Here is a 9,836-nt window from a genome sequence, read left to right on the forward strand (position 1 = left end):
CCATGAGCCTGGAGGCTAGAGGGCTGTAAGTGGCCAGAGAGGTTGTCTGTACAGCCTAGGGTTGATGGGAGCACCACGCCAGGCAGAAAGGAAAGTTGGGGCAAAGGTGTGGTCATGGGAACAGCCACCTATTCAGACAATAGTAGTTCACTTCTGACCCCCCAGTTCTAGCTGCCACCAGAGTCCAGGGGAGGGGACAAAAGGAGGGCAGGTGAGTCTTACCCACAGGTAAGAGGGCCCAGGCTCTGAGTGGGGGACTCCCAGCTGGCCACTCTGGTCCCCAGGGAAGCTGTGCCCATTCCGGCATGACCGAGGGGTGAAGATGGTAGTGTGTAAGCACTGGCTTCGTGGGCTGTGCAAGAAGGGCGACCAGTGCAAGTTTCTGCACCAGTACGATGTCACCAGGATGCCCGAGTGTTACTTCTTCTCCAAGTTCGGTAATGCCCCTTCCTGACTCCAGCCCTTTCCCCTGAAGGATCGCAGCAGGGGCTGTGGGATGGGATGGGATGTGTGGAGGGACACCCCAAGGAGGTCTTCCATGTCTCAGGTGGCAGAGCAGGCCTGTCTGAGACACCTGCGTCTCCAGTGCCACAGAGAAAGTGGAGCTGAACTCTGGTCCCTGTTTATCTGTCCCCATCAGGCTCAGGAACACACGGCTTACCCCAAGGGAAGGAGAGGGTACAGTTGGAATCAAAGGCCGAATTGTTTCCCTCTGCAGTCCTGGCTAAGTCACGCTCACTGTCCGGAAACAGCCTAGAATAGGCCATTTCTCTCCCGCAGGCTTGGGGGCTAGGGTCCAGGCCAGCAGTTCCCAAACAGCAGGGGGCACTTTGGTGATGATGCTTGTGATTCCCGAAAGGCACCTGTCCCATTGACCTGAGCCATTGTCTATTTCAATTGTCCTGCTGTTTTAAACTCTTATTTTAGAAGAAAACTTTATATTGCTTCCATAAATGGAAAACGAGCCTCACTTATTGCCCATAAAGGGCAACTGTAAACAAACACCATGAGCTTCATAAGTATAGCCCCTAAAATTATCATGTGCGGTCAGGGCTGGGCCAGCGTCTTAACCTCTCAGGTCCTTCTCTCGTCATCTAAGGGGCTGCATGTGGAGGCGGGAGCCACGGCCACTTCCTGCCTCACTTAGGCATGAAATCTGTGAACGTGTTTCCATCTCATCCTTCTCCATAGAATGCTAAAGCTCGGTGCTTTTCAGGACTGGAAGGAGACTGGAGGATTATCTAGTCCAGTGGTTTTCAAATCGTGCTCCAGAAAGAGTGGCCCAGAGGGGGAGAGGGCTGGGACAGTTTCCAGGGACGCCTCTGACGGAGGTGGCATGGCTTCGAAACTGAGCCAGCACTGGGGGCAGGTGTTTCTCATTAGTGAGGAGGGGGGTCCTGGGTATGGGGGAATAATGCAAAGTACCCCCTCAGCTCAGCAGGAGCTCCTCCCAGGCTAAACTCTGTTTCCTGCTTGCTCCTCCGACTTGAGCTGTGGCAGTTCACGAGGGCTGCCCGCATGCATTCCTTGAAGGACAGGACAAAGTTGGCTGATGGCCTGGCTCCCCGTAGTCACCGCCTAACCCCCTTTCACTTTGGAATACCACTCATTTACTCCTGCAATAACCCCCGTTGGTTTTCTCTTGGGGACTGACTGTGCTGGGCGTGGATACAGGAATAGGACCAGGTCTCCTTCTGCCCTCAAATAACTCACATTGTGAAGGGCAGGCATGTAAATTGGTGATTACAATACGTAAGGTATGTTTTTGCTCTTACAGTGAGTGAACAAATATCTCTTTCTAATCTCACACCAAAGTAATTATCATTCTTAAGGGAAGTAAATTGTTTTATTTTTTAAAATATTGTTGGGAGTTGTCAGAATGGGAAGGGGCAGTTGAGAGGGGTGAGGAAGCCTGTGGTCTTTGGCTCTGCTCCTGGCTGTTGCCCATCAAAAAACTCCCCAGGTGCGGAGGAGGGGCCACGGCTGGGAACCTCTGGAGAGTGAGGTGCGGGCGCCACCTGCTGGCTGTGAGAGGAATGCAGAGACGTGCGTCCAGGGTGGAAAGGCAACACCTATCAAGTGTTCCCCAGACCCGCCGAGTGGTGGTGGGGTGGGGGTGGAGGTGGGGGGGCGTTGCTTCGATTCCTTAGACTGCTCGAGCCCAGAGTTAGCTGCACACTGGCGATGAGGAAGCGGATGATGCCTTGTCAGTGTGAGGAGGAAGCCCCGTGAAAAATGAGCACGACAGCTCCCCTGCTGGGTCACTGGCGCCTTCTCATTTGTGAAATGAGAGGGCTGGGTTCAGGGGAACCCTTGCAGTGTGAAGCCCACTGCACTAAACTGACCTCTTTGGGGCCGTTTGAAAACCAATGGCACAGACAGTATGCAGTTTCTTTTGGCTCTGAAAGGCGCAGAGTCATAGACTTTTAAGGAGGATGACATTGGAAACACCAATTCCTGACTTGAATGAGATGGGAAATGGGCTGTCTTCCCCCATGGTGCTTTCAAAGCCCCTGGGTCCCTGAGAGACATCTGAGAGGGTTCTCACCGTAATGCATGAGTAGTCTATGAAAACCATGTTCCTTCCTGGGCCTGTGGGTCTTGGTCTCTTCCACAGACACGTTACAGCAATCACAGGTGTTCTCTCTGCAGCGTCCGTCTTCGTCCCTGTGCCACCTCGGAAGCAGTGGTCTGCTCTCTGGGCAATTTCACCGAAAAGAGCTGCACCCCCAGATGCTGGAGGCGGGGTTGATCTCATTGCAGAGAGGGAGAGTGGGCTTGAGTCACAGCACATGGCAACATCTCCATTCAGTGTCTTGTGTCTTCCCAGGCCTTTAGCTGCCAGCTCTGGGTGCCCCCTTCCCCTCTCTCCCGGTTCCTTCTTCCCTGGTGGTGCCTAAATGCCTTCAGTTCCAGCCCCCACCTCCTGGATATCTGGCCCTACCCCAACTCCCTCAAATATGTGTATTCGCCCCAAGTCCTGCTTAGTGAACATTATTGGGGTCCACCCTTCTTAGATTGCAGGAAGGATGAGAAATACCGTACTGTCTTCCAAAGATGCTGGTGACCACAGGAGGGCAAGTGGCTGCTGTTTGAGGGGCAGGGTCAATTCAGTGTGGGAGGGCAGATGTGACCGGGAAGATGAGCCTGCTTATATACAAAGCCTGATGGAATTTTCAGGTAAGTGCAGCAACAAGGGATGTCACTTTCTTCACACGAACACTGCTTTCAAGACCCAGGACTGTCCTTGGTATGACCAAGGTTTCTGCAAAGACGGTGAGGCCCTGACAGAATGGGAGCAGCAGAGGAGGTGGGTGACCAGAACGGGCGGTCTCCCTGCGGGGAGGATGCATGGTGCTGACGAGGCCCCGCTGCTGTGAGGTCTGTCTGCCCCTGGGCTGAAATCCCAACCAAAGTCCTCTCCATAGTTCTCACACTCACTCCCACGGGACAGGTCTCTGTGACACTAGGACGTGTAGCCTGGCTTACTCAGGTTCAATGGCTTCAGGAGACACCAGCTGCTTGACCTTGAACAAATGACTGAACTGCTTGTTTCCTCACTTATGAAAAGGAGGGATGCCTCCCTCCTAGGGTTGCCAGGATGCTTAGATGTAGGACCCCACAGGGAGCCCTTGGCACAGGGTCTGGCCCAGAGGGGACACTCAGTTTACCCAGCTGGGGTGCCCTGAGTGTCCCTCAAGCAGTTCCACCTACTCCATTACAGTCAGCCAGACTTAGGAGACAGGGACTGCCTTAGAGTTCCTGCTCTGAGCATCTGAGTCCTTGCTCTTCCTGAGCCTTCAGGTATGCTGTTCTTACTGAGTGCCTGGCAGGGTTGCTTTTGGGGGGTGGTCACAGGGGAGGGGTGCTGAAGGAGGGTAGTGAGATCTGTGGGGCTAGCCTTGCCTCAGCTGTTCCTTCTGTGGCTAAACAAACATAGGACGGCAAATTACAGTTCACACCTATGCCAGTCCTTCGAGACTCAGCGTGTTAGGGACACTTCCCACCCTACACAGTCCAAGGTTCGCTTTCCCATCTCAGCCACGTGGCTAGGAAGCTGGCACTCCAGGGCAGCATGGAAAGGATGGGAAGATATATATGCCTGTTAAGGGGACAGCCTATGACCATTCACCGCCCCCCCCCCCCCCCCCCCCGCCAGTGAGTTGCGTCACTTATTTTCTCCTCTTTGCTAAAGCAGATTCTTTGGGCTGGTTTCTCTTTCCCCGGCAGGTCCCCTGTGTAAATACCGCCATGTCCATAAGACAATGTGTACTAACTACTTAGCTGGCTTCTGCCCCGAGGGACCCAAGTGCCAAAATGCACAGTAAGTATGATCCCACCGAGTGCTGCCCTGCTCCCCACCCCTGGCTTCCAGACCTAGATCCTTCCGTAGCCTCACTGGGCCAAGGTGGGAAAGGAAGGGTCTGACAAGCACCTGCCCAGTGATTTCCATGCGTTACTCCCCGACACCCATCCCTCTGCAGTGCTGTTGGCTGCACTGAACTCTGACCCATGCTGCTGATATACGTTCCCGCCGGGGATGGGCAGGCAGCTCTGCATGAACCGGTCAAGAAATAACAGTAGAAGTGTCTAATTCCCAAATCCCCTGCAGCTCTGCTCACTGCCCGGAAAGAGTTCAGGCTCCTTCCTGGGGTTCTGGGACGTGCAATCTGCCGCCACTGGTGCAGAGCCCATCAGAGAGCAGGCAACAGGTGGGCTAGGGAGCCTGGCTGTAATCATCTCTCTCTCCTTCCTCAGCCCCAAGATGAATCTTTTATTCAACCCAAGTTACATGAAGGTGAGTGCAGGCAGGGAGGGGCCGACACATCTCACCCTGTTTCCTGCCTGTGTTCCCTGGGAACTCCGAGTTCCTAGCACGGCACTGTCCCCAGCTGCTCTCACTCTCACAGGATTGGCTCTGTGTCCCAATCTTGGGGAAGGGCACGTCCGTGTGGTTGTTCCTCCCAGACCCCTCTGGCCTCCATAATCTCTGCTTCAGATAGGACTTCTCAGCTTTCTGTCCCCAAGGCTTCCCCTTTTCCTTAGCTGGCTAACACATGGGTGGTTTTGTTAGAGAACATGGACCCTGCTCAGGACCTGTGGTGCAAAGCTGTTAGGTGAGCCAGGGCCACCCTGGTTGTGTGGGGTCCCCCAGAGAACAGAACTCTTCCTACGGATACCAGGACTGAAAACAGCCTCTGGGAGGGTCAGCAAACTGCAGCCTGTGGGCCCAAACTGCCTCCACGCTGCTTTTGTCTAGTCTGGGACTCGACAAAGACTGCAGCTGAGCTCTTGTTAATTATTAGCCATCCCAAGGTCAATTATTGCAAGAGGGCCCAGGCCAGGCTGGGATGGCCATGGCATGGGGGGAGGGCGACCCCTGCTGGTGGTATGTGGCATCTCCGCTGAAGGTGGGACGCCATGTTCAGTAACTGGGGAATTCCTGAGACCATCGCTAACTTTCACCAAAAGGTATGCTTTGGCAGTTAGAGCACATGGTAAAGAAAGGCATTTCAGAACCTGGCTCTGCCCGAACGCCTGGCCAGAGCCCCTGCCCGTGGCATGAAGTTGCCATGTCCGCACAGAAGGAATGCCTGCAGTGTCTCCGCTTCCTCATGCAGTCCCTGTATCTACAGCTCAACAGGCCGTGGGCGTCAGCACCTCCTGCCTCTACCTGGGGACCCTGCAAGCCCCCTTTCCCGACAGAGTGGCTGCCTCTCCCCACTCCAGTGAGGCCCCAGGAGCAGCTGGTCCCCTACTGCCTGGGGCTCGGGGCTCAGGAGCAGGGCCTGTGCTACAGGGTGAGTAGGAGCTGAGGGGTTCGGGCTGTTTTCTATTGAGGGCTGGGGGGTGGGGTGGGGCACTAGCTGCGGAATCTGACTCCTTTCCTGCCACAGGTAGGAAAACAGTACTTGGGTTTAGGAGTGTGAATTAAGGGAAGGAGGGGATCCTGGTAAACCAAATGTCGACTGGGAAGTCTCAACACTCCAATTGTATTTTTACCAACTGCCGGACAAGACTTAATTTCTTTAAAAGGCTACGAAGTTAAATATCCTTCACATCTTATTTTGCTGCCTACTAATCCTCTGCAGTTATTGATCTGTATCGTCCTTCAGATTCAGAGGGAGGCTGGGAGAGGGGGCACGTAGCACCTCGGTTTTCTTTTTTGCTGTCTTCTGGCTTATCAGGACATCATGTTTGATCACACCTTAATGAGGCAGCCTCTACATTGCCCCAACCCTGACCTCTCTCTTCTGCCAGAGAGCCCCGTCAGGACGAGAGGCAAGGGTCAGCCCTTGCCTTCCTCATATGCTTACCAGCCTTCGAGTGTCCGGAGCCCTGTTCTCTGGGATAGTGAGGCCTGGCTCGAAGCTCAAGGCCTCTTTCGGGCCCAAGATGGGGCTTCGCTTGTGAGAAACCACCACATTCCTCAGAAAACCAGCTACTTCCTCCTCTGGTTCCTTAGATTTAGGATTTTTCTTTTGGAGTCTGAATTTACAAAAGCTCACACCATTGCCATTAAGTTTTCCTCTGTCAGTGCTGAAGATGGGCCGGTGTGCTCTTCACCGCAGTAAGACCGAGCCAGGAAGACCTATCAAAACACAGCCCCCCCCCCCCCCCCCCCCCCGCCCCATGTCTGCAGGAGTGGAGGACGCGTCTGTGGGACCTCCTGGGCCCCTCTGCGCCCAATGTCCCTGTGCGCCCCCTGTTGGCCTGAACAGGATGAGGAGTAGCCTGCTGCCTTTAGGTTTATTTGCTTATTCTGTAAGTGAACGAGCTGCTAAAAATACAACAGACTTGGAGGCAGATTGCGGCAGGACGAGTTAAATGGGGGAGCAGAATGTGTGTAAAGGCAGAAGCTCAAGTTTACAGAAATAGTCGTCCTGCTCTGCTCAGCCCGTTGCCTGCAGGGAAGTTGGGGCTGCACGCGGCGGTTCCTGTGCACACGGGGAGGCTGCTACAAACCGGCAATTAAATTAAGTGGTGTTCTTTAGCACAACTGCGGCTTCCCTGTATGGCTTAATTTAAGGCTGTAGTCTGTGCTTGCCAGGTGCAGGGAATTACAGGGAGATGGATGGTACAGAGAAGGCTCATCCTGGGAGGCAGGATGTGACAGGGGACGTTAAGGGCTGTACGGTCTAAGCTGTTGGAGAAGTGAACACGGAGGCATTTAATCCCCTGGGGAGGGGGACACTAAGCTGTGCCTTTTGGGGGAAATGGAGGAAAGAGCTCCTAGACAAGGTGTGCCTAGCCCCTTCGCTTTGGTGGGTGGAGACAACTCTCTGTGCCAGAGCTGGAGGGGAAGGGGTATGGCGGCCTGGAATAATGCTGGCCCAGGGGACAGGTTTGGGGGGTCTGAGTGCCAGCTCCACCTGGGGCCGCTTTGCGACAAATGCCACACAGCTCTGTAGGCACACTACTCACCCTCCTCGCATCTGATTCCTCACTCTGGAAAACCAGCACAACAGCACCTGCCTCACAGGGCAGGTGGAGGACGAGAGAAGGCATGTGCGGACTCTGCACAGCACCTGGGGCTGACGAAGCACGCACCCCAGCAGTAGCTGGGCGCTGTGAGGGTTGTGGTGGTCTCTCAGCTTGGTTCCAGTCTGCAGTCTGAGTGTGACGTCACCAGGTTTTAGAAGAGCTGCTATTTTAACTCCGACTGTCAGACCTGGTGGGAACTCATAGGTGGGAGACTTATGATCCCACCACATCTCTGTAAGTTGGGGCTTTACAGTCCAGACCAAGGGGGGCTCCAAGAGGGAAGATAACTTGCCCAAGGACACAGACGTGGGTCTGAAGAGGCAAATAGTCAGAACTGAGCACTGTGTTTTATTTAAAGATTTTTTTTTATAGAGAATGGTGGTGGTACTCTGTAGGAGGCACACGGGGTGAGAGCAGAGCAGGTATGGGGAGTTCACCGGGAAAATCTGTGAATTGGGGTGAAAAGGACTGATAAGAACAGTGGCAGCAGATAGGGTTCCCCATTAAGTGTAAAGCCCCCCACTGAGAGTAAAACAAAACGGCTTTATTTCTAATAGCTAAAATTTTAATATGTTAGAGAAAATGTACTTTATCCAGTCAACTCAGTGTGTGAGACATTAAATGAAGACTGAGGATTAAACACAAGGAGGCAGCACCAGGGGTAATCCACCCCACACAGACCATGTGAGCTGCTGCCAGAGCTCAGGCACGCCCGCGAATACTTGCGGCCTTTAGTCTCGGAGCCTTCCTGGAAATCTTCTCCAGGCCGGCGAGGGGCCCGGGCATCGCCGTCCGTGGGACAGGTAGGGAGGTGGCCAGGAATCGCCCAGGGGGGCTCAGGCCGGCTTTCTGTGCTGGAAGACGGTCTGGACTTCACGCTGCTGCTCTGGAAGACAAGTCTAAGCACCGTTGCTCAGCTAGGGAAGCTCCTGCCAATTCCTCGGAAGATGTGGAGCATGATTTTAAGAGACAAAACTCAGGAGGCTAGTTAAAATGGCAAACTGTGTAAAGAGCATGCGTCCTCGTCTCTTTGTGAAGAGATAGTTACTCCTGCCTCCAACCTGAAGCTCAATGGCTTCTGCATGTGGCGGTCTCACTCACCTACGACTCGTTTTGAACAGTCTCTGTAGTCCTTCTGGATGACACCTTTACTCTGCCAGATCACACACATTATTAGGGACTGGCGTGGAAATGAACTTATCTGGTAGGGGCATTGGCACATAAGAACAATGAATGTATCCTCAGAAGGCAAGCTTATACCAGTACTGCAAACTAGAGCTACGAAGTATATTCCTTAATCATTGAATTTACATCTCAGTCAAGGGAGAAAAGTGATCATCCACTGACCTCAACAACTTTCTTCAACTACTTTCAACATTACGAAGAAATCCTTACAAAATTGCTAAAAGGACAAGTATTTCCCCACCTCAGACAGCAGCAATGAGTAGACAGGGAGCCCATTCCCTCCGTTAACTCTGAACACGACCAAGTAACTCCCGAGTCTGGAGAGCCTGCCGATGGCTTCAAAGTCACTGCCATCATTTCAAGACTTGCTGCTCAGTCTAATTCTAAGGCATCAGCGAGGATTTGCCCTTTCCTGCTCGATTCTTGGTACTGACCATGTCACCCTAAAAACCCTCTCATTAATGGAGGATCTGCCTTTTTCTGAAACCTGGCAAGATGAAGCAGACAGCCCTTGAGGACTGATGGGTCATTATCCAGTTCGTCTTTCTCGGTAAGGGAATTGTTCCCAGGGACATGTAAAGTACTTGCTGTGGCATAACTAACTTGAATCTTTCCATTGTGTTTTCACATTCTGATGATGACGACGAGCGACCCTAGTTTATTTACAGTAGTGATACAAAGGTTCTTGATAAACACCTTGGGGGGCTTCCAGCTGCTCCTCAGGGCTACCACCGCACTTAACGTGTTGTGGGTAGTTCAGGGGACCACGCTAAGACACTAAGCTACTAGGTCAAGAAAGGCTTCTGCTTTAATGTTTGCTAACCCAAAAATGATTCAAAGCAGCAACCCTGTCTTTATCACTCCGAGACGGAGACCGTGAGCCGTCCCATTCCTCTAGGGCAGGGTCGGCACATTGTTCTGTAAAACAGGGCCAGACAGCTGAGTACTTTCAGGTTGGCGGGCCACACGGTTTCTGCTGTAACCACGGCCACTGCAGGGAGAGTGGCCACCTAACCACACGGGCGGTGGGCATCTGAGGAACTGGGAAAGAGGGCACTGTCGACGGGCTACCCTGAGTATCTGTTAAGGGCATTTACAAAGAATGGGCACAGAGCCCTTTCAAATGAAAAGGGGGTTGCTTTGGTTCCAATTAAACTCCTAGTAAT

General features: G+C 53.2%; 2 protein-coding genes across 2 annotated transcripts in view; both read left to right on the top strand.

Annotated features, from left to right (window-relative positions):
• The window catches only part of CDC42EP4 (CDC42 effector protein 4), a 41,834-nt gene extending 34,278 nt beyond the window's left edge, over window positions 1-7,556 (top strand). Inside the window, exon 5 of the transcript XR_004904833.1 lies at window positions 7,545-7,556. The gene's annotated coding sequence lies outside the window, so the exon portion shown is untranslated. The remainder of the gene's footprint in view (window positions 1-7,544) is intronic.
• Window positions 1-9,836, top strand: part of CPSF4L (cleavage and polyadenylation specific factor 4 like) — a 29,340-nt gene that overhangs the window by 2,582 nt on the left and 16,922 nt on the right. Inside the window, exons 3-6 of the mRNA XM_028521995.2 lie at window positions 285-437; window positions 3,181-3,276; window positions 4,231-4,324; window positions 4,759-5,801. Coding sequence (XP_028377796.2) covers window positions 285-437; window positions 3,181-3,276; window positions 4,231-4,324; window positions 4,759-4,987 — 572 coding nt within the window. The 3' untranslated portion in view covers window positions 4,988-5,801. The remainder of the gene's footprint in view (window positions 1-284; window positions 438-3,180; window positions 3,277-4,230; window positions 4,325-4,758; window positions 5,802-9,836) is intronic.

This window comes from Phyllostomus discolor, chromosome 8 (genome assembly GCF_004126475.2).
Source record: "Phyllostomus discolor isolate MPI-MPIP mPhyDis1 chromosome 8, mPhyDis1.pri.v3, whole genome shotgun sequence".
In the NCBI taxonomy this organism is placed as follows: Eukaryota; Metazoa; Chordata; class Mammalia; order Chiroptera; family Phyllostomidae; genus Phyllostomus; species Phyllostomus discolor.